The sequence below is a fragment of the Gossypium raimondii genome, chromosome 6 (genome assembly GCF_025698545.1).
Source record: "Gossypium raimondii isolate GPD5lz chromosome 6, ASM2569854v1, whole genome shotgun sequence".
Lineage (NCBI taxonomy): Eukaryota > Viridiplantae > Streptophyta > Magnoliopsida > Malvales > Malvaceae > Gossypium > Gossypium raimondii.
The window spans coordinates 59,760,089-59,784,190 of NC_068570.1; the positions used below are offsets into that span (position 1 = coordinate 59,760,089).

Genomic DNA, 24,102 nt, shown 5'->3' on the forward strand with positions numbered 1-24,102 from the left:
CAATGAAGAATTGGTTCACTCGAATTTGACTAAAAAATTTAAATATAGATCTCGAAAATGATTCGACCTCGACTCTTAAGAAAAAAATTTGTTCCGAACCCAAAATTTAATAAGAGATTCAATTCCAACTTCGACCTCAATTTAATTTTTTTTAATTTTTTTAATTTTTTTATTTTGAAACAAATAATATTACAATTTTTATTTGTTTTATTTTTATTTTGAAGAAAATAAGATTATTGTTTTAGTTTAGAATTAAAATTTAAAATATTTATCTAGTGAAAGTAAAAACTTAATATATATATCAATGGTATTTTTGTAAATATTTCGTGGCGAGTGGGTTTATTTCAAACCCTACTCTGGTTAGACATGACTTTTTTTTTTTTTTGTAATTTCACTCAACTCGAACTTGATTTTGTTCTGAATAATGACTTTTTTGGAAAAACACAATTGTTCTAAATACAAGTTGTTCCAAACGATGGTTGTGCTAAACATGGCTCTTCCTAAAACGTCATTATTTTGCACAATAGTTGTTTTGAACTTGAGTTGTTCTTAACAAGAGTTGTTCTCAAATAGCAGCTACACCGAATGATATTGTTCTAACTAAAGCTTTGTTTTGGACATGGTTGTTCTAGACGTAGCTATTCTCGATCGATAGTTGTTTTGAATGACGACTATTCTAGACAAAAGTTGTTGTTCCGGAAAAGATATTAAGTGAAATAATGATGTTATTGGTAACACAATTTCTTGAAATATAATATTATTGATCTCAAAGAAGAGATAAAATGTTAGTAGCCAAAATTGGGTATCTACATGACATAAATTGAGGATGTATAACTAGATTAACCCCCGGAAAAGCAAAAAGATAAAAAGAAATTGTAAACTACCCCAAGGTTGCTAAACTATTAGTAAGTTTCTGATTTGGTCGCTCAACTTCAAAAAATTATAAAATGGTCTTTGAACTATTTGAAAATTTTCATTTAAGTCACTGGGTTGTTAAAATCGTTGTTTTATAGCCTTCTTTGTTCGCACTGCTTACACCAATCAAAAGCTCTCATTCCTCTTCTCTTCTACAGTTTAGTTTTTTTTTTTCATGAAACAACTTTAAACGTCACGAATCAGCGAACCAAAATCCAAACAACTTTTTTTTGTTAGATCGACTTGGATTTAAGGTATGTTATTGTACTTGTCGATGGGTACTAATTCACTGTACCGATTATCGAATTATCACTTGGAGTTCACTAGTCGAACTTCAAAAAAAAAACTTAACAGTCTAATAACTTAAATAAAATCTTTTGAATAGTTCATTAACTTAAATGCAACTTTAGAATAGTTTAGTAACTATTTTGCAACTGTTTGAAATTAAGTAATAATTTAGTGACTTTAAGTATAATTTACCCAAAAAAGACAGCAACCCTTTTCAGTTTCAATTCACATTGTACTTTTCTCACGTTTTTAAATCCAAACCAGCAATTTTCATACATTTTCATCAATAATTTGTTTGACAAATATTGTCAGCTTCATTTTTATTACAAAATTAAAAGCCAAATAAAATAGAACCACCATCGCCCGATTCTCGTACCGATTGTCGAATTATCGCTTGGAGCTCACTGGTCGAACTTTAAAAAAAAGACACTTAACAGCCCAATGACTTAAATATAATCTTTTGAATAGTTAATTAACTTAAATGAAAACTTTAGAATAGTTTAGTAACTATTTTTTAACTTTTTGAAATTGAGTGACTAAAATGTAAACCTACTAATAATTTAGAGACTTTGAGTATAATTTACCCGAAAAAGACAGCAACCCTTTTCAGTTTCAATTCAGTGTACTTTTCTCATGTTTTTATATCCAAACCAGCAATTTTCATACATTTTCATCAACAATTTCTTTGACAAATATTGTCGGTTTATTTTTATTAAAAAATTAAAAACCAAATAAAATTTATTACTTATCACAATCATGTCATAAATTTTTCATGTATAAACACTTTGAATTTTCCCTCATTTTCCCACACAAACTTTTTCCATTTTCTTTTTCAAAAGACACCCACTTTTCTTCAGTTAAAACCCAGATTTTCTTTTCTTCAAAGTTCTCAGTTTTTTGAACTTTTCCTTTAGACAATGAATGGGGGTTCATTGGGGATTCGTTCAGGGAGTTATAGTTCTTTAGATAAAAAACAGCACCAAAATGATGTCTTGTTACCGATTCAAACACCTTCAACGACAAAAACTAAACCTTATTCGAAAATGTTTAAAGACAAGGAGAAATTGTTTCGTTGGGCCTCTAAATTTGCTGGTCGGAAAAGAGTTAGGATGTTCCTCCTTTTTGCCATTTCAGCTGCTGTTTTTGTTTGGGTTTTATGTGTCGGCAGAGGTTGGTTCTTTATGACTGTTTTTTGTTTACTTTGTGCTTGAAAATTATGTAATTGTTTGGTATTGATTTGTGAATTTAGTGCTTAGTAAATGTTTGATGATTCGGCTCAAGTGAAATTGCTGGTAAAATTATCATGGAGTCCTCCAGGGGTGAAATCAGAAATTCTTTTTAGGGGATCGAAATTAAATTGAAATTTTTACAATAGTAAAAATACAATTTTATCATTTTAATACCCTATATCTTTATAATTTTTAAAGGATTAAATTAATATTTTATATTTTTAGAGGGGCCAAAATGTAAATTTATATTTACTAATTTAAAATTTTAAAGAGCCTAAATGAAAAATTTTCTATTTTAGGGGCTGAGGCCCTTGCCACCCCTTAGTTTCTCCCCTGGAGTCCTCTATACTAGGAGTTATATTGTATCTTGTCCTTTTGCAATTTAGCCCTTGTATGTTAGATCAAAAGCGACCTGATTTTTCTATTAAAAATTTGTGTATGTATGTCAGCATGAGACACATGGCATGACATATATCATTGTTTGATTATTTCGTTAACCATGTTAGTTTTTAACAATATAAATTGATGTTTGATCTAATATATAAGGATAAATTTGTTTATTTTTTTAGTAGAGTGATAAAATGCAATCTGACTTCTAGTACAATGTTCCATACTAGTACCAATTTAGTGCCTTATGTTTGATGATTCAACTCAATTGAAATTGCTATTTGTTAATGGTAAAAATGCCATGGAGGCCCTCGTACTAAGAGTCAGATTGCATTTTGCTCATTCTACTAAAAAATGAGCAATTTAGTCATTGTAAGTTAGATCAAAGAGCGAACTGATCATTCTATTAAAAATTTCATTCATTTTCACTGTTAAAAATCAACCCATGTATGTTAGCACAAGACACATATAGGGCGTTATGTAATATTGCCTGGGTATTCTGTTAACCACGTCAGTTTAATAGTACAAATTGATTACATTTTTAATAGAAATGATCAATTTGTTCATTGACTTAATGTATAAGAATTAATTTGTCCATTTTTAAGTAGAGGAAGCAAAATGCAATCTAATATCTAGTACAAGAATCTTCATGATACTTTTACTGTTTGTTAATGTATTTGACTCTGGTGTTATTGTTTGACACGGATATGATTCGATTTTTCAAATTTTCAATGTATTTAAAGTATCTTTAGAGGATATATGACATATGCCACGAATATTTCAAGAAAAATGAAAAGTTCTAGCTATATATATGTATTCCATTTTCTTGTTTATTTGTGAATTTGAGTGTATTCCATTGCTTTGTTTATAGATAAAGATCAAGAAAATCACAATGGGCTTAAGGTAAATGATAGTTTGCCTCTAAACAATTCCGAAACTCCTCCAATGAACGAAGTGCAGACTGTCGGAATCATAAAGCGGGTGTCTTTTCCGATCGATGTGGAAAGAACTGAAGCTCGAGTAATGCCTCCGCCACCGCCTTCGTATTTTTTAGGCTACACTCTTCCTCCAGGGCATCCTTGCAACAGTTTCAGTTTACCCCCTCCACCGGCCGATAAAAAACGGACTGGGCCACGTCGTAAGTCTTTTTTTGGTTCTCGATTTTATTCGACATTGCGAATTCGGGTTTTCCCTTGCTGAAACATTGTTTACGTACAGCTTGTCCTGTATGTTACATTCCTATGAAGGACGCTATCGCCTTGATGCCGAAATTTCCGTCATTTTCGCCCGTAGTTAAGGATTTAACATATGTTTATGAGGAAAACTTGAATAAAGAGACGGAGTTCGGAGGTTCCGACTTTGGTGGGTATCCTACTTTGAAGCAACGGGATGATTCATACGATATAAGAGAGTCGATGAATCTGCATTGCGGGTATGGTTCACTAACATGATTTGGTATTATATTTTCAATTTAGTTTTTGATCGATCAATTTGTGTCGTGTGCATTTGCCAGATTTGTTAAAGGAAGCAAACCCGGACATGGGACAGGGTTTGATATCGATGACAACGATCTTGTCGATATGGAACAATGTCGTGGAGTGGTTGTTGCATCGGCAATATTCGGTACCAAAACCGTATTACTATGTTGGAACCGATGATTTTTTATCGAATAATCCGATTTTTGTTTTCAGGAGCTTTCGATGACATACAACAGCCGAAGAACATCAGCGAATATTCCAAACGAACCATATGCTTCTATATGTTTGTGGATGAAGAAACCGAAGCCGATTTGAAAGCTAATGGTGGTCTAGAGGAGACTAGGAAGATCGGAGTGTGGAGGATCGTTGTTGTCCGTAATCTTCCTTACACCGATGGAAGACGCAACGGAAAGGTAAGCATTTAAAACATATATGGTATGGCTTCGAGTTTAAATCGGAGTTAATAGAATTTTAGTATATGATGATGATGAATATGGTCTGCCTTGCTATCATAGATTCCGAAGCTTCTAACGCATAGGCTATTTCCAAATGCTCGTTTTTCTTTATGGATTGATGGGAAACTTGAGCTTGTTGTTGATCCATATCAAATTCTTGAGAGGTACTCGGAATTTTCATCCAGTTTCTGTATGTTAGCCTGATTTCCGGGCGAACATTCGTTTACTCCGAGTCTTCTTTTCCAGGTTTCTATGGAGAACGAATGCCACTTTCGCAATTTCTAGGCATTATAAACGCTTTGATGTATTCGATGAAGCCGAGGCAAATAAAGCTGCTGGCAAATACGATAACGCCTCCATCGACTTTCAAGTCGATTTCTATAAAAAGGAGGGTCTAATCCCATATTCCGAGGCTAAACTTCCCATCACGAGTGGTAAAGTACACGACATTTTGCTCGGATTATTTCGTTTCGACCCGTATCTCTTTCAGCTTCAACTAATGAACTTGACCTGTTTTGCAGATGTTCCCGAAGGATGTATGATACTACGAGAACATATTCCGATTAGCAACCTCTTTTCTTGTCTTTGGTTCAACGAAGTCGATCGTTTTACTTCCCGAGACCAAATTAGTTTCTCAACGGTTAGAGACAAGATCGCGGCGAAGACAGGTTGGATGGTTAACATGCTCTTGGATTGTGAACGTCGTAACTTTGTTGTTCAGGTATTTATTTTCCGGCTTTCGTTTTAACAATGCCACTAATGTGTATCGGTGACCCGATTCTTTTTCTTTTTACTTGTAGCAATATCATAAGGAAGTTTTAGCGCTTTTGGCTCAAATGGCTCCTCCGGTTATTAATCCGCCGCCACCACCGACATCGTCACGATCTGTCGTCCGATGATCCACCAAGGATTTTCGCACTCAAAACTTCGGATGAAAGGAAATTCTTACCAAGAAATGGCAAAGTTGGCAAGAATTTGGGTTTAAATTAAAAGAAATAAAAAAGAGTGTCCTTTTCCAGGCAAATTTCCATTTTTTTTCACCCAATTTTCCATTCTTCTTTTTGTTGAATATAAAATATAGTCCCCGAATAATTATAATTATGATATTATATATATATATATATATGATTACCACCAAAATTATTGTAATTTAATAGCCATATTTATGTCTCCTCTTTGGAAGATAATAATAAAATCAATGAATTTTACATTAATCTTTTTTAATTATTTTCTAGTTTGCTGCATTTTGTCTTATAAATGTAATCGGTTAAATTCCTGTCAAGTCCCTGTATTATAGGTTGAAAAGTAAATTAGTCACTACTATAAAGTATGGGACTCCTAAATTTTTGAAAATTTTCATTATACTTTTAAGAACCTTTGGAAAATTTTAATTAGCACTCTCTAAAATTTTGGAAATTTTAATGGACCTTAATTTCCATAATTTTGAAAATTTCATTTAGACTCCTCTAAATTCTTTTGTAAAACTATAAATTTTTTAAAAATTTTAGTAGACCTAAAACAAAAAAGTAACATGTGAAAAAATTAGCAAATTTTAAAATATTGCAAGGACTAATTTGCTTGTTTTTGTCAAATTTTATGATTTTGCTCCCCATTCAAATTTTGGATTTAGTCTCTATACTTTAAATTGCTATATTTTGACTTCTATATTTTTATAATGTCATTACTTAATCGAGATAGTTAACCCTTTTAATTATTTCGTTAAAAATACTAATGTGGATTTTTCTTACGGACACCATTTCTAAAACAAAACAATTAACGTAAGCTTGATAAGTCGAATGTGTATTTTTAAAGAAAGTTCTATATTATATCAAGTATTTTAACCTGAAATAGACGAGATTAGCTATTTGGACTAATTAATTAAGTTATAAAAATGGACCAAATTATATGAGATTAAAGTATAAAGATTAAATCTCAAATTTGAACATAGCAAAAGGACCAAAACTAATATTTAACCATTAAATGTACGAGAACAAAATTTGGACTAATTTACTCTTATGGGTCAGTAGTAGAGGTGTCCATGGGCCGGGCCTAGAAAAATTTCGGCCCGCGTCCTAAGCCCGAGCCCGGCCCGGCTGGAAATATGGGACTGAAATTTTGTCCAGGCCTGGCCCAGGAAAAAATTTCTAAGCCTGAGCCAAGCCTAGCCCGACCCATTTTTTAATAAACACCAAAAAATTATTTTAAAAATAAAAAATAAAAAATAAAAAATAAAAAAAAGTATTTTAAAAATATTTTAAAATAAAAAATATATATTTATTATATATTCGGGCCGGGCCGAGCCGAGCCCGGGCCAAAAAAGTGGTGCCTGAGGCCCGACCCATTTTCTAAATGGGTCTCGTTTTTTTGCCCAAACACATATTTCGGGCCTATATTTTTACCCGAACCCTCCCATATTTCGGGCGGGCTAGGCCACCTGGCCCATGGACACCTCTAGTCCGTAGTTTAACCAATATTGTAAGTCACTTGCAATTTAAGAATAGGATTAAATGAAAAGTTGGTCCTTAAACTATAACACTTTTCCCACTTAGGTACCTAAACTTTTTTTGTTAAAAGTAATACCTAAACTATGATTCCGTTACACTTTTTGGTTCAACCATTTGCTTCGTTAAACAAAATTTCATTGGCCAATTATTTTCTAACATGTAGCAAAAAAGTTTAATTTTGAATTTTATCCTTCAATTTCTTTACAAAAAACTAAAAAGTTAACCCCTTCTACTTTATTTTGTCAAAATTTGGTCCTTTTTTGAAAAGAAGAAGAAGACAATTGGAGCACAATATTAAACCTTGTTGTTAAATCACTACCTTGAAAATCAATAATTGAGCAATTTATATACAAAGAAATTTATATGCAACAAATTAAAAATATATATTCATAGTTCAAGTTCATGTGTTTATCAACAATTTGATTAATTTTTCGGTTTTCGTAGAGTGTGAAAATCCAATTCTGATTAAGTTGTCAATTTTTTAAAGCGGAGGATGAAATTCACAATATAATTAAAAATATACGAATATATAAAATATGTAACTATGACATCAATTCAAGTTTTATATGTATTAAACATCACATAAAATCATCATAATTGAGTTGAGCCGAGGTTAAATAGCAGCAAGCTTGAGCTCGACTTGAAATTCAGGGTACTCTGCTCAAGCTTGATCGAATATCAAATTTTAAGCTCAAGCTCAGTTCAACGCATAATTGAACTACTCGAACTCAAGTTCGAGCTTAATTAATCTGAATTATCATTTTTCATACTTAAACTCATACTCAAGCTCGATCAAGCTTGCTTGTACTTAAGTTCTTTTGATATAATAAGGGTAAAAACATAATTTCATACTATAAAATATATTAAAATAAAAGGCTCTATTAAATTCATAAACCATTTGAATCAAATATTACGGTGCTTGAATTTAACTCAATCAATAACTCGAGCTTTATCTCAATAATTATTCAATCAAATTCGAGTTTTTTTTTAATAATTCTAAGGCATTCACTTAACCTTAGCTGTGGGGCGAGGCACCTGTATTCCTATTTCCTAGTACCTTCGTCTATTTTTCTCTAAAGTTGTGTCGTTTTCATCCCATTTTTAGAACGTTTTAGTTATGATGTACTTCGAGGTTGAAAATTATTCATCGAATTTAAACAAATACAACATACATATATATATATATATATAAATGGTATAATGTTAAATTTAGTCTTTAATATTTACAACTTTTAACAATTTAGTCCTTAAATTTTTGGCTAAATTTGGTCATCGACCTTTTAAAAAAATAGAGTCAAATTTGAGTATTAACCTTTTGAAAAGAGTCGAAATGATTTTTTTAATGAAAATACTGACTAAAATGCTAAATTTTAAATGTGGCGGCCTGCATGACAATTCAATGTACTTCATTCTAATTTTTTTAAATTTTTAATTATTTATTGACGTATTATATAAAATAAATAGTGTCATGTCAGCATAAAGTGCATGTAAACTACCATTCAGGTTGCCACGCTAACAACATTAAAAAAATTAATGTTTTAGTTAGCATTTCTATTAAAGAAAAATGATTTAGTCTGTATGCTTTTATTTTTAGAAATTTAATCTCTCTACTTTTTAGATTTTAAAATTCATGTCTAATTTCTAACACCATTAAAATTTTACAGTTAAATTCGCTGTTGTGACCTTTTGAAATAACAAAGTACTCACTTGGCAGCCATATAAAAAGATATTGTTATGAACCTAATCTTAATAGAAAAATTCTAACGATGTTAATAATTAAGCTTAAATTTTAAAAATTAAAAAACAAATGACTAAATTCCTAAAAATAAATTCTATTATGATAAATTATTACATTTTCATAGGTCGGGCTACTCGCCCATGCCTGAAGTCCTGCCCAAAATTTAGGAGAGTTTGGGTAAAAATATTAGGCCCGAAAAATGAGTTTGGGCAAAAAAATTAGGCTCGTTTAAAATATGGGTTGGGCTCAAGCTTGAACATTCAATGCCTGAGCTCGGCCTGACCCATTTTTAAGTTTATAATATTTTATATTATGTTATTTTTATATATTATGTAATTTAGAACACATTAAAAAAATAAATCTATACTAAATATATAATATTACTGTAATATAAACATTAAAATAATGTTAAGATGACTATATAAAAAATTTCAATAAATAAAAAATGTATAAAATTATTAAATATCAAAATAATATAATATAAATATTTTTTTTAAAAAATAATTAAAAATAATATGGGCGAGTCTAATATGGGTAGGTTTGGACAAAATTTTAAGCCCATATTTTAGGCCGAGTCGAATTTAGACAAGCATAAAATATGTTAATATCATACTTAGGCCCGACCCGACTCATAAACATCTCTAGACCCAACTAAGTAAATTGGTAAAAGATCCATGTTCAAAGGTAGGTTTGATATGCTAACAACTTCTAGCTTCTATCTCTTATAAAATAATTCAAACAAAATGTGTTCAATTTTATTAATTAACCAAAACAACCTAAATCTAAATTTGGTCATTCTATTTTTTTCAAAGACTATCAAAAGTTACTCCTTTTGATATAGAATTATAATAAAATATATTATAATCTGAATTGAAGTCTGATGTGCTCCGGTGACCTGAAATTCGATCCGAAAAACCCTTCCTTATATAAATTTCTAAAGACCCTCTTCAGAGGGGGACGACTGCCTAGGCAGTACATTTGATCTGCTTTTTTACCAGAACATCCTCCCCCTCTTTCTCCACTTTCATTTATACCATGTAAAGCTGCAGGGTTCACACGGTCGTGTGAGCATTTGAAATAGGGACACATGGTTGTGTCCCAACCCGTGTCTATACCCGTGTAACTCTCTGACTTGGGTCACACGGCCGAGCCACACTCCCGTGTGCCAGATTGTGTACCCTTTCGAAATGGCCTCGCACGCCCGTGTGCTAGCCGTGTGTCTCACATGGTCCAGTCACACGTCTGTGCGTCTAGCCGTGTGGACTCAAAATGTACCTTAAACAACAAGTTTACCATTCCCTGCAAGCTTGGACAATAAGCAACTCAAAAACCAATCATTTAACCAGTTAAAACACAATTGAACACATCCAAAACATGTCAAAACAATTATCCTAGGTGTTTAACCAATGTACCTTCATATGTCCCACAATTATAGCATCAAAACAATCAATAAAACATTATTCAAATCCAATTTATGAACATGTCAAATTCAATCTATTTTGCCTATTTCATTTTCATTTAAACATTAACTTAAACATGTCATAATATGACCTCAAACATAAACACATATTTATATGTATGTAACCAACCAATATTAACTTATAATCTTATTTACAATCAATCCACAAAATGATTTATTTAGACACCCTAGGTACATGCCGACACAAAAGGAAAAACATCACCACGTTTGAGATCGGGATCGTTGTTGGATGTTGAATCAGCGACCAAACTTAAGTACCTAACATGCGCACCGAAAATAAAATCGTACGCTGAGTATAAACTCAGTGGTATTTCTATAATCCGAAAATTTAAAGATAAGAAATTACAAATATACAATTGAAATATAAACTCATAATAATATTTAATTATTACAACAATCATATCATATTTTATTTGTTTCACAAATATATCTCATTCACATACTTGCTATTTACATAGCTTTTCACATTTCATTTCTCATACCATGCCATTTCAATATCAATCATAAAACTTTACTATTCATTTACCCTATTAACACTACTCGAACTCGGACAGATACACGGATCCAACCAAACACACCAGTTTCGCACCCAGTGCCTCATCGGATAATTCGAAGTAATAATTTGACACCCAGTATCTCATCGGCTAAACTGAAGTAAATTGGCACCCAATGCCTCATTGAATTAATCCGAAGTAATAGATTGACACCCAGTGTCACATCGACTCGAAGTCGAAGAAATCCCTGAATTCTTCCAATCCTATGGCATGCCATCTATATCCGACTCAACCTGATACAGTTAATAGGGTTTAATTTCATTAAATAAAATATGAGTTAAATATGTGTAAATACTCTGATACTTAATTTGTAATTAATGATGGATTGATTAGAAATGCAGGTTATGCTCAAATTACACATAGATAACTTTTCTACATGATCTCATCTTTAAAAAAGAGTCACATTCTCTGAAATGCTTGTGTGTTAATTTGAAAGATCAAAATTACAAAACTTGAAGTTCTCAAGATACCGATGGATCCAGGTATGCTTCCTCATCTAATTTTTGTTCTTGATGATCTGAAATGACAAATCCTAAGCTACGATTCTAAGTATTAGATCAGAGTTTTTATGGTTTTAACAGTTCGTACTTAAGTTCTTTATATATAATAAGGGTAAAAAGATAATTTCATAATATAAAATATATTAAAATAAAAAAAACTCGATTAGATTTATTAACTGTTCAAATTGAGTATTACGATGCATGAATTTGACTCCATCAATAACTCGAATTTTATCTCGATAATTATTGAATCAAATTTAAATACCTTGCAACTACTACTGGACATTCACCTAACCTTAGCTGTACGGCAAGGCATCTATACTCCTAGTATTTCCTAGTTTTTTGCTTCAAAAGTTATGTGGTTCCCTTTCCATCTTTAAAACGTTTTAATTATGGTTAATTATGGCGATAGATTTATTGGTTGAAAATTATTTATCGAATTTAAACAAATATAACATGTATAAATGATATAATATCATATTCAACCCCTAATGTTTATATTTTTTTATCAATTTGGTTTCTTTTAGTTGAATTTGGCCCTCAACTAAGGGTGAAGCCAGAAAATTTTTTTAGGAGGGGCCAAAATGAAATTTTAATTTTTAATAGTCTATATCTTTATAATTTTTAAAGGATTAAATTAAATTTTCATAATTTTAGGGGGGCAAAGTGTAATTTTACCTTTACTAATTTAAAATTTTAAAATTTTCTAAAGGGCCAAAACAACAAATTTCCATTTTAGGGGGGGTCGGGGCCCCTGCCAGCCCCCCTGAATTCGCCTCTGCCCTCAACCTTTTAAAATAAAAAACGAATTGAACTTTCAATCTTTTGAAAAGAGTTGAATTATTGTTTTTTGAATGAAAATACCGACTAAAATGTTAAATTTTTAAACATGGTAGCTCGTATGTCAATCTACATGTGCTTCATACTCTTTTTTTTTTTTGAATTTTGATGAACTTTTTATATTTTTAAATTTTTTATAATTTTTTAAATTATTTATTGACATGGCGTATAAGACAAATAGAGTCATGTCAACATGAAAATGCACGTGGACTATCATACGGGTTGCTACACTTACATCGTTAAAAAATTAATGTTTTTAGTCAGCATTTTGTTAACGAAAAGTGATTTGATTGATTTTTTTTAAAAGGTTAATAGTCAAATTTAGCTAAAAAAGGAATAAGGACTAATTTGATAAAAATATAAACGTTAAAAGACTAAATCTAGAATTATTACATCATAAGTATCAAACTAAAAACATAACCTATTTCACATATATTTTTATACGGTAAAACATATCTCTTTGTAACTTTATTATTCATAAAAACATATAAATATTAATATAAAATAAAGGGTAAATTACACTAGTAGTTATCTAATTATTAATATTTTTTGTCATTCAACTATGAAAAGTTACAAAATGATCACCTAATTATTCAATTTTATTGTGACATCAAGGATTAATTTTTAAAGAATGAAAAAGATAAAAAAATATTATATTGAATTTTTGGATTTTTCATTTTTGTATATTTTCAATCAAATTTATTTTTCAGCTTTTTATGTGAAAAAAAGCAGCAAACCTGCAAAAAAAAAAGAGACCAAATTGCATAAAATGTAAATGTTGAAAGTTATATTTTTTAGAATCAAGATTAAATTGACACAATGAATAAACATTGAGGGTTAAAGTTGCTATTATATCAATTTTAAAAGCTCCTTAGCCTACTGATGACAAAAAGACAAAGTTAAATAATTAAATGACTAACAAATAATTTATTAATAGTTGGATGACTACTAATGTAATTTACCCCATAATAAATACCGCGTAAACAAAAACATGTGATTCACATTCAAGTATTTCAGTTTCCTGTTTGCTTATAAATTGGATAATATTTTTTTGAAGTTCCAATTCATAGTCACAAAGCAACTATTAATTATCATTTTTAAGCTTTGAATTTGATTTGCTTTTATCATCAATGGCGGCAACTAAGATCGAAACTTCGGGTCCCAAATCATTGTTTTCTAATGAATTTCTTTGCAATTCAACCTCGTTGTTGATTTCAAGGAAGAGAAGAACAGTGAAAGTGAGGATGCCGGTGGCAGCGACAGCGGCTTTTACGGCAGTTCAAATGGAGGCGAAGCTCATCGAGCTTGATTCCATGAAGGTTATCCCCGAAACTCCAGTGCAATTCGCGGTGTCGGGTCAGGTAAAGGTGGAATACGATGCGATGGAACAAATGAAGGAGTTGATGTTTAATTGGTGGGATTCTTCTAAAACCGCCGTCGATGCTCAGAGAGGAGTGTTTTTACAGCTTGTTAGCTCTGATATTGACCCAAGTAAGCATTCTATTCATGAATGCCATTGGTCGTGGCGATGAATGATTGTGACTTTTTTGGTTAAAACCTATCATAAGACCCTGTACGTTTTTAAAATTTAGAATTTAGTCCCTCTACCTATGGAATTGAATTTAACAAACACAAGTAGAGGGACTAAATGCCTGAAAATCAAAGAATAGGGACTTTTTGCATAATTTATAATATTTTGTACGTTGAAAGCAAAATTGCTAATATGTTTTGAAATAAATGAAGGGACGGGGAAGGCGAAGGTAAGCAAAGAAGCCATATTAGATTGGTCCAGAGATCTGCCCATAAACGCCGACAAATTCGCCACTCACGAGGTTCAGTTCCTCGTCGACGGGAACTTTGGGGTCCCCGGAGCTATCCTCGTCACCAACAAGAACTCAAAGGAGTTGTATTTGAAAAGCATCACCCTCGAAGGCTTCCTTCATTTCGACTGCCAATCTTGGGTTCAACCGGAGAAGCTTCACCCAGAGAAAAGAATCTTCTTCACCAATAAAGCATATTTGCCAAATGAAACGCCAATGGGACTGAGAGAGTTGAGAGAGAAAGAATTAAGGGAAATGAGAGGGAATGGAGAGGGTGTTAGGGTTTTATCTGATAGAATTTATGATTACGATGTTTATAATGATTTGGGTAACCCTGATAAAGGCCTTGAATTTGCAAGGCCGGATTTGGGTGGTCAACGTCGACCTTATCCAAGACGATGCCGTACTGGCCGTCCTTCCACTAACTTAGGTGAGCTTAAATTTGTTTAGTTATTACTGTATGTATGAATATTATGTGAACGTAGGCAATTAATATATCGATGGAAACGGCACAGATCCCAAGTCTGAGTCTCCGGCGAACGAAATGATGCCGATGTACGTACCGAGAGACGAAGCATTCAGCGACGGGAAAAGACGAACAGTGGATGCCGGAAGTCGGAAAGGGATGATGAAGAATCTTTTTCCTTTCTTTAAACATTCAATTGAGGGTGACCCAATCAATTCCTTTGCCGATATCAATAATCTCTACAAAGAATCTCGGAACCGTTCGAATTTCCCAGTTGAATCCACGGCCGACGCTTTCAAATTCGACCCTCCTAATATCGTCTCCAGTAAGTTCCTTGTCCTTTAAATTCAGAAAAATATATTGAAATGAAAAACAATGTAATTTATGAGAAAAAAATTTTGCAGGGGAGGCTTCGTGTTGTTTACGAGACGATGAATTTGGTCGATTCACACTCGCCGGCATGAATCCCATAAGCATTGAAAGGCTCAAGGTACTTACATATACATACATAGATATATATATACACTGGAAACTTTGGGAAATTCAACTCAGTGAGTTAATTTGGGGTTGTTTTGGTGTATATATATGATCAGGTATTTCCACCTGTAAGCAAATTGGATCCCTCCATTTATGGTCCAACTCAGTCAGCTTTGAGAGAAGAACATCTTATCTCTCATCTTGATGGCATGTCCGTGCAACAGGTAAGAAAAAAAGCTACGGCATTGACTGTCTTGTTTGATTTTGCGAGTTGGCCTACGTTGATAGCAACTTTACTATCACTACGTACGTAACGTTTGGTTAAATTGCATTTTACTTTTTTTTCCTATAAAAAAATAAATTAATCCCTATACAATATATAAAAAAATAAATAGTCTTTTATGTTTATTTCTATACTTAAAAATTAATGTGGTTGACAGAAAAATCAATCAATTACATTTGATGTGTCATGTGTATCTCATGCTGACGCATATAAACCGACTTTTAACAATAGAAATGGATAGAATTTATAATAGAGGGATTAATTTATTCTTTAATCTAACTTACAATGACTAATTTGCTATTTTTGAATAGAAAGGACAAAATACAATTTAACTCTTAATACAAAGTCTCCATAATACTTTTCCCTGACATTTTATCATTTATCTTAAAATGAATTTTGGTTAATTAAAACAATAAAATGTATTTATTTTTATTTTCAATTTATTATATTCATATTTGAAAATATATATTAATATTTAAATGATTTTATAATTAAATTATCAATATTTAACCACTTAATGTATGTATATATATATATATTGAAGTGACTTAATGTATATTTTTATTTAGCTTTCTCGTGTATTTTTCATGGAACCAGAGAAAGGATTGTATGAAACTGTGATTTCACATCATGTTTATCTCTTTCTAATAAGAGAATGACAAATCAGATTTTTCCTCCTAATAATGCTAAAAATTAGAAAGAAAAATTTGATTTGTCATTCTCCTATTGAAAATGGATAATAATGACCTGGGATCACAATTTCATACAATCACTTCTCCCATTCCTATCAATTCGAACGTTATTCTACCTTGTTTGTGAAGACACTTCAATTTTACATTCTATTATTATGGATTTTATATGTTTATTTTGTTTTGATTTTTGTTTTTTTGTTTTTGTTTTTTTGCAGGCAATTGAAAAGAAAAAATTGTTTACATTGGATTACCACGATGTGTTCCTTCCGTTTCTCAGCAGTATAAATGCTCATCCCAATCGAAAAGCTTATGCAACTCGGACTATTTTCTTGTTGACTCAGTTTGGCACTTTAAAGCCAATAGCTATTGAACTCAGCTTACCATCGATGAACCCTTTTAAGCCTTCAAAACAAGTGATTACACCTCCGGTGGATGCCACTTCTAACTGGCAATGGCAATTAGCTAAAGCCCATGTTTGCTCCAATGATTCCGGAGCTCATGAATTGATTCAACATTGGTTGCGAACTCATGCATGCATGGAACCATTTATCATAGCAGCAAGACGACATTTAAGTGTAATGCATCCGATCCACAAGCTTCTTCATCCTCACATGCGATACACAATGGACATAAATGCCAGAGCTCGTGAACTTCTCATTAATGCTGATGGAATAATCGAGTCCTTCTTTTCCACTAAAGAATGTTCCATGGAGATTACTTCTCTTGCTTATAAAAACTGGCGTTTCGATATGGAATCCCTTCCTGCAGATCTTATTCGAAGGTATATACATATAGGGATTAATTTGCAATTATTATATATAAGATAAATATGAATGAGAGCTGAATTTTACTTTTGTAATGCAGAGGGATTGCAGAACAGGACCCAACTGAGCCGCATGGCATAAAATTACTTATAGAAGACTACCCATATGCTAACGATGGGTTACTTATATGGTCAGCCATTGAGAGACTGGTTAAGGACTACGTGAACCATTATTACCCGGATTCGAATAGTATCCGATCTGACTCGGAACTCAACACTTGGTATTATGAGTCCATCAACGTAGGCCACGCTGATCTTCGCCATGAGACCTGGTGGCCAAAGCTCTCAACACCGGACGATCTCGTCTCGGTCTTAGCCACCCTCATTTGGATTTCTTCAGCAAAACACGCTGCTCTCAACTTCGGACAGTACCATTACGGCGGCTACGTCCCCGTACGCCCACCCTACATGCGGCGTCTGATCCCAAACGAGGACGACCCGGAGTATTCAAATTTTGTTTCGGATCCAGAAGGGTATTTCTTGTCATCGTTGCCGAGCTTAAAAGAGATGACGTCTTTATTGTCAGTGCTCGATATGTTATCCACACATTCAGATGACGAAGAGTATTTAGGTGATCGAAAAGAGCTTTCAACATGGAGAGGGAACCCAGAGATTATTGAAGCTTTTTACAGGTTCTCAATGGAGATGAAGGCTATTGAGAAGGAGATTGATAGGCGAAATAGTGATCCAAAGCTTAGAAATAGATGCGGGGCTGGGGTTTCGCCTTATCAACTACTGGTGCCATTTTCGGGACCTGGAGTTTCTTGTAGAGGAGTGCCTAACAGCATTTCGATATGATCTGGATCTTGGGACTTCTTTGTAGAGAAATACAAATTAGCAATTTCTAGGGGCCAACCAGCAAAGCCTGAAGCTTTAATATAACTCTGATTAAATTTGGAGTGAAGTCGGGTTGGTGCAAAGTTTTTTAGAGTTATTTTCTTTATTTATGATATCCAATTTCGAGACTTTATTTAAAAGATGTCGAACTTTTTATCATTCTATTTTACATGTAAAGTGTTTTCTTTACTATAATTGTATCATATTTAAGGCTTAAATGAAAAAGCGTCTCAAAATTAAATCGTATTTCCCACTTATATACCTATACATTTTTTTAGGGTCAAAATGATTTTTAAACTATGGTTTTGTCACTGTTTTTATTCAACTATTTGCTCCTTTAAAAAAAATTTCTTTAATCATACATTTTGTAGTGCATAGAATAAATTTTAATTTAATATTTTCTTTTTCTTTTTCTTCATTTTCATTCTCATCCCTCGGGTTTTGTTTTTGTTGTTGTAGTTAAGCAGTGCCCACTATTCTTGGCACTACACAATGCCACATAATATAATCTATTTTAGCACAATTATTGGACTGTAATTCTTGTTGATATATTAGATGTGTGATAGTTAATCTTGAACATTAATCCATTTGAAACAATATATCTTGAAAATTAAATTGAGACTAAGTAGAATACTGATCTCTAATATCTTCATATTATCATGGGCTTTATAGGCTATTATGTATTGAGAGTTGTTAGCACTTATCTATTCACTGAGGAATTTGTAACTGTGAGTGCATTGAGCTTGTAAACAAGTGTATTGCTTGGTTTATAACCTAAGTGTTCAGGGAGAAAACTTAGAGAAGAGAGATATAAATCTTTAGGTGTATAGGAGTATGGCATATGGCGTAAACAATTGCTGAACTTAACAAATACACGGTCAAATCTATCATATGCGGTTCAACACTTGAGTCAATTTATGCAAAAGCTCAAGAAATCCCACTTTGAAGCAGCACTTCGGGTTGTTCGGTGCATAAAGAAGAATCCGAGGCAATGGATTTTGTTGGCTGCGATAAATAAAACGCGGCTTGTTGCCTACTGTGATTCTAATTGGGCTGCATGTCCTATGTCTAGAAGAACAAATATCGTTGGGTTTTGTGTTGTTTCTTGGAAGTAAAAAAAGTAAAGTACAGTCTCACATTCGTTAGTTGAAGCTAAGTATAGGAGTATGGCGTCGACAGTTGCTGAAATAGTATGGTTGAATGGCCTGTTAAAAGAAATGTGTTTTGATAAGTTCGATTTAGCCTTGTTATTTTTTGACAGCCAAGAAGCACTTTAGATTGTAGCAAATCTTGTGTTCCATCAACGGACTAAACACATATTGAAATCGATTGCCATTTTGTAAGAGAAAAAATACGAGATAGGTTGATTCAGATGCAACATGTGATGACAAAAGCGCTTGGAGTCCAACAACATGGGCATTTGATATCCAAGTTGGGGGTTAAGGATTTTTATCACCCTCCAACTTGAGAGGGAGTGTTGAAAGGTTAGCTGATAATTACTGGTTAATTAGTGATTTAGCTTGTAATCTAACTAAAAATTGTTAATTGGTTATTCAAACCGTGAATGTAATTTAAAATATACTTGTTTTTCATTTAATGGAAGTTATTATTCTTTTCTCTTTTTCATGCTCTAGCTGTCACATTTGCTCTTCTACTTTGTTTCTCTTGTATTCATCAACAGCGTGTCATGGGTTGACAACGGTCATCGGTGTTTCTCAACGGGCCTAATAATCTCTCAACTTGCAATTAATGGTGGGTTTGGATGGGCGGCTGGGTGCGGTGCGGTGCGGTGCGTTTAGTTTACTTTTTGTCTCACGTTACAGTATCGCTACAGTATCTAATCTCACTGTCATCGCTGTTTTTACACTAACCGCAGGTAGAATATATTTTATTGGATTCCCACTTAGCATAAATTTTTAAAAACCATTATTAAATAATTATATGATATACAATTTCATTTTTTACATTTATAGATAAGCACAAAACTGGAATACTAAGCTATATTTCAACCTTAGCTGTTGTATTGGTTGGCTCCAAATAAAAAATTGAAGGTTTAGAATTTCACAATTTTCAAATGGAAATGCTGTTAGGCACTCCCCTGCAAGAAACTCCAGGTTCCGAAGCTGGCACCAGTAGTTGATAAGGTGAAACCCCAACCCCACATCGATTTCTAAGCTTTGTCTCGCTATTTCTCTTCTCAATCTCCTTCTCAATAGCCTTCATCTCCATCGAAAACCTGTAAAATGCTTCAATGATCTCTGGGGACCCTCTCCACGTTGAAAGCTCCTTCCGATCCCCTAAATACTCTTCATCTTCTGAATGTGTGGATAAAATTTCGAGTATTGACATCAAGAATGCCATCTCTCGTAAACTCGGCAACGATGACAAGAAATACCCTTCGGGATCAGAAATGAAACTTTGGTACTCTGGGTCATCCTCGTTCGGGATCAGCCGCCGCATGTATGAGGGGCGTACGGGGACATATCCGCCATAATGGTACTGTCCGAAGTTTAGAGCGGCATGTTTTGCCGATGAAATCCAGATGAGAGTTGTTAGAATCGAGACGAGATCCTTCGGTGTTGAGAGGTTGGGCCACCAGCTTTCATGGCGGAGATCGGCGTGGCCTACGTTAATGGACTCATAATACCAAGTGTTGAGTTCCGGGTCAGATCGGATACTATTTGAATCAGGATAGTAATAGTTGACGTAGTCCTTAACCAGTCTCTCAATGGCTGACTATATAAGTAACCCATCGTTGGCATATGGGTAGTCTTCTATAAGCAATTTTATGCCATGCGGCTCAGTTGGGTCCAGTTCTGCAACCCCTCTGTATTACAAAAGCAAAATTCAGCTCTCATTCATATTTATCTTATATATAATAATAGCAAAGTAATCCCTATATGTATGCACCTTCGAATAAGATCTGCAGGAAGGGATTCCATGTCGAAGCGCCAGTTTTTGTAAGCAAAAGAAGTAATCTCCATGGAACACTCTTTAGTTGAAAAGAGGGACTCAATTATTCCACCGGCGCTAACGAGGAGCTCACGAGCCCTAGCATTTATATCCATTGTATATCGCATGTGAGGATGAAGAAGCTTGAGAACCGGATGCATTGCACTTAAATGTCGGCGTGCAGCTATGATAAATGGTTCCATGCATGCATGAGTTCGCAACCAGTGTTGAATCAATTCATGAGCTCCAGAATCATTGGAGCAAACATGGGCCTTAGCTAATTGCCATTGCCAGCACGTAGTGGCATCAACGGGAGGCGTAACCACTTGTTTCGAAGGCTTAAAAGGGTTGGTAGACGGTAGGCTAAGTTCAATCGCTATTGGCTTCAAAGTTCCCATTTGAGTCAACAAGAAAATCGTTCGAGTTGCATAAGCTTTTCGATCGGGGTGAGCATTTATACTGTTGAGAAATGGAAGGAAAGCATCATGATAATCCAATGTAAACAGCTTTTTCCTTTCAATTGCCTGAAAAAAGAAAAAAAAAAACATACTCATAAATTAATAAAATGTAAAAGCATATTTTTATATATAGAACTGCTATAATTATTTTTAAATTTGAAATCCAAGTGCCGTAACAAGCAAGGTACAACGATGTTGAATTGATAAGGACATGTTAATGTTGTCATGATGGTTTCGTCACAAATACATGTTAAAAATTGATTCATGTACATGGCAGAACAAATGTATCTATTTGGTTTTTCTTCAGTCACGTTTAATTTTTAATCATAGAAATAAATAAAAATTTTAATAGAAAATATAAATTTACTCTTTTAATATAATGCATAGAAACTAATTTATTAATTTTTTGAGAAAAAAGATAAACTGTAAATTAACTACTATCACAATGACCTATATGATATTTCGTACGTAGTGATAGTAAAGTTGCTATCAACGTAGGCCAACTCGCAAAATCAAACAAGACACAATGTCGTAGCTTTTTCTCTTACCGTTTGTACGGACATGCCATCAAGATGAGAGATAAGATGTTCTTCTCTCAAAGCTGACTGAGTTGGACCATAAATGGAGGGATCCAATTTGCTTACAGGTGGAAATACCTGATCATATACATGCACCAAAACAACCCCAAATTAACTCACTGAGTAGAATTTCCCAAAGTTTTCAGTGTATATATATATATGTATATGTAAATACCTTGAGCCTTTCAATGCTTATGGGATTCATGCCAGCGAGTGTGAATCGACCAAATTCATCGTCTCGTAAACAACACGAAGCATCCCCTGCAATGTTTTTTCTCGTAAATTACATTAATTTTCATTTCAATATATATTTATATATTTCTGAATTTAAAGGAAAAGAACTTACTGGAGACGATATTTGGAGGGTCGAATTTGAAAGCATCGGCCGTGGATTCAACTGGGAAATTCGAATGGTTTCGAGATTCTTTGTAGAGATTATTGATATCGGCAAAGGAATTGACTGAGTCACTTTCAGTTGAATGTTTAAAGAAAGGGAAAAGATTATTCATCATCCCTTTCCAGCTTCCGGCATCCACTGATCGTTTTTTCTCTCCACCGAATGCTTCGTCTCTCGGTACGTACATCGGTGTCGTTTCGTTTACCGGAGACTCAGACTTGGGATCTGCGTCGTTTCCATCAAAGTTAATTAGCGTCCAACGTTCGTACAATAATGAAGAGCATCTTTAAATATAGCTTTACCTGATTTTGTGGAAGGACGACCGGTACGGCATCGTCTTGGATAAGGTCGACGTTGACCACCCAAAACCGGCCTTGCAAATTCAAGTCCTTTATCTGGATTTCCCAAATCATTATAAACATCATAATCATAGATTCTATCAGATAAAACCCTAACACCCTCTCCATTCCCTCTCAATTCCCTTAGTTCTTTCTCTCTCAACTCTCTCAGTCCCATTGGCGTTTCATTTGGCAAATATGCTTTATTGGTGAAGAAGATTCTTTTCTCCGGGTGAAGCTTCTCCGGTTGAACCCAAGATTGGCAGTCGAAATGAAGGAAGCCTTCAAGGGTGATGCTTTTCAAATACAACTCCTTTGAGTTCTTGTTGGTGACGAGGATAGCTCCGGGGACCCCAAAGTTCCCGTCGACGAGGAACTGAACCTCGTGAGTGACGAATTTATCGGCGTTTATGGGCAGATCTCTGGACCAATCTAATATGGCTTCTTTGCTGACCTTCGCCTTCCCCGTCCCTTCATTTATTTCAAGACATATTAGCAATTTTGCTTTTAACGTACAAAATATTATAAATTATGGAAAAAGTTAAATTGTAATATTCAAAAACTTGTAATTTAGTCCCTATATTTGTTTCTGTTAAATTCAATTCTATAGGTAGAGGGACTAAATTCTTAAAAATAAAAATTTAGGGACTAAATTATAAATTTTAGAAACGTACAGGGACTTAGGTTGTAACCAAAAAAGTCACAATCATTAATCGCCATGACCAATGGCATTTCATGAATAGAATGCTTACTTGGGTCAATATCAGAGCTAACAAGCTGTAGAAACACTCCTCTCTGAGCATCAATGGTGGTTTTAGAAGAATCCCACCAATTAAACATCAACTCCTTCATTTGTTCCATCGCATCGTATTCCACCGTAACCTGACCGGAGACGGTGAATTGCACCGGAGTTTCGGGGATAACCTTGACGGAATCAAGCTCAATGAGCTTCGCCACAATTTGAACCGCCGTTAAAGCCGCTGTCGCGGCCACCGGCTTCCTCACTTCCACTGTTCTTGTCTTCCTTGAATTCAACAACGAGGTTGAATTGCAAAGAAATTCATTAGAAAACAAAGATTTGGGACCCGAAATTTCAATCTTAGTTCCCGCCATTGATGATAAAGCAATTCAAGTTCAAAAGCTAAAGAATATTTTCAGTTTAAGAAGAAATGGTTTCTCGTTGTCTGCGACTTCGAACGGAACTTAAAATGTTCAATCCTATTTATAGTCGAAGGGAACTGATATTTTGAAGGTAAAATTCTATATGAAGTCCTTAGGCTATGCATTTTTTGTGGGTTTAGTCCCTCTATTTTAATTTAATATTTTTTGCAATTAGTGTATTTTCATGTGTAAGGCCAATTTGTCGTTGATTTTTCTAAAAAAAATTGATGTAATCTATTTTCTAAAACATTCTATTTTTCTAAACCATGTGATGAAATGATATTTATGGTTTACTACTTTTTTTTTTTGTATATGTGAACATTTTTTTTGGTAAATTACGAAAATAGTCATTTTTATTTGCCTCGAGTTACATTTTAGTTACTTATGTTTGAAACGTTACGTTTTAGTCACTTGCGTTATCGTGTTGTAAGATTTTAGTCACTAAGTTGTTG

At 33.6% G+C, this 24,102-nt stretch overlaps 2 protein-coding genes and 1 pseudogene across 2 annotated transcripts; 2 read left to right on the forward strand and 1 right to left on the reverse strand.

The window, feature by feature from the left end:
* The first annotated feature begins 1,942 nt into the window (after window positions 1-1,942).
* Window positions 1,943-5,955, forward strand: LOC105771471 (probable hexosyltransferase MUCI70). The gene is made up of 9 exons (XM_052632336.1): window positions 1,943-2,373; window positions 3,691-3,957; window positions 4,038-4,251; window positions 4,333-4,442; window positions 4,511-4,710; window positions 4,813-4,916; window positions 4,999-5,186; window positions 5,274-5,473; window positions 5,553-5,955. The coding sequence occupies exons 1-9, from the start codon at window positions 2,121-2,123 to the stop codon at window positions 5,649-5,651; spliced, it is 1,635 nt and encodes a 544-aa protein (XP_052488296.1). The 5' UTR covers window positions 1,943-2,120; the 3' UTR covers window positions 5,652-5,955.
* Window positions 5,956-13,425: 7,470 nt separating this feature from the next.
* On the forward strand, window positions 13,426-18,023 carry LOC105771510 (linoleate 13S-lipoxygenase 3-1, chloroplastic). The gene is made up of 7 exons (XM_012592963.2): window positions 13,426-13,859; window positions 14,112-14,618; window positions 14,704-14,979; window positions 15,059-15,144; window positions 15,248-15,355; window positions 16,322-16,887; window positions 16,971-18,023. Exons 1-7 carry the CDS (start codon window positions 13,499-13,501, stop codon window positions 17,725-17,727), a joined length of 2,661 nt encoding a protein of 886 aa, XP_012448417.1. The 5' UTR covers window positions 13,426-13,498; the 3' UTR covers window positions 17,728-18,023.
* A 1,646-nt stretch (window positions 18,024-19,669) lies between these two features.
* Window positions 19,670-23,697, reverse strand: LOC105774666 (linoleate 13S-lipoxygenase 3-1, chloroplastic-like; annotated as a pseudogene).
* Window positions 23,698-24,102: the final 405 nt, after the last annotated feature.

Excerpts from the sequence above, each read along its gene's own strand:
- LOC105771471 (XM_052632336.1), top strand. The coding sequence starts at position 2,121 with ATGAATGGGGGTTCATTGGGGATTCGTTCAGGGAGTTATAGTTCTTTA. Across the intron at positions 2,374-3,690 it reads GGTTTTATGTGTCGGCAGAG|ATAAAGATCAAGAAAATCAC; the intron begins GTTGGTTCTTTA and ends CTTTGTTTATAG. Across the intron at positions 4,443-4,510 it reads TGTTGCATCGGCAATATTCG|GAGCTTTCGATGACATACAA; the intron begins GTACCAAAACCG and ends TTTTGTTTTCAG.
- LOC105771510 (XM_012592963.2), top strand. The coding sequence starts at position 13,499 with ATGGCGGCAACTAAGATCGAAACTTCGGGTCCCAAATCATTGTTTTCT. Across the intron at positions 13,860-14,111 it reads TAGCTCTGATATTGACCCAA|GGACGGGGAAGGCGAAGGTA; the intron begins GTAAGCATTCTA and ends AAATAAATGAAG. Across the intron at positions 14,619-14,703 it reads CCGTCCTTCCACTAACTTAG|ATCCCAAGTCTGAGTCTCCG; the intron begins GTGAGCTTAAAT and ends GAAACGGCACAG.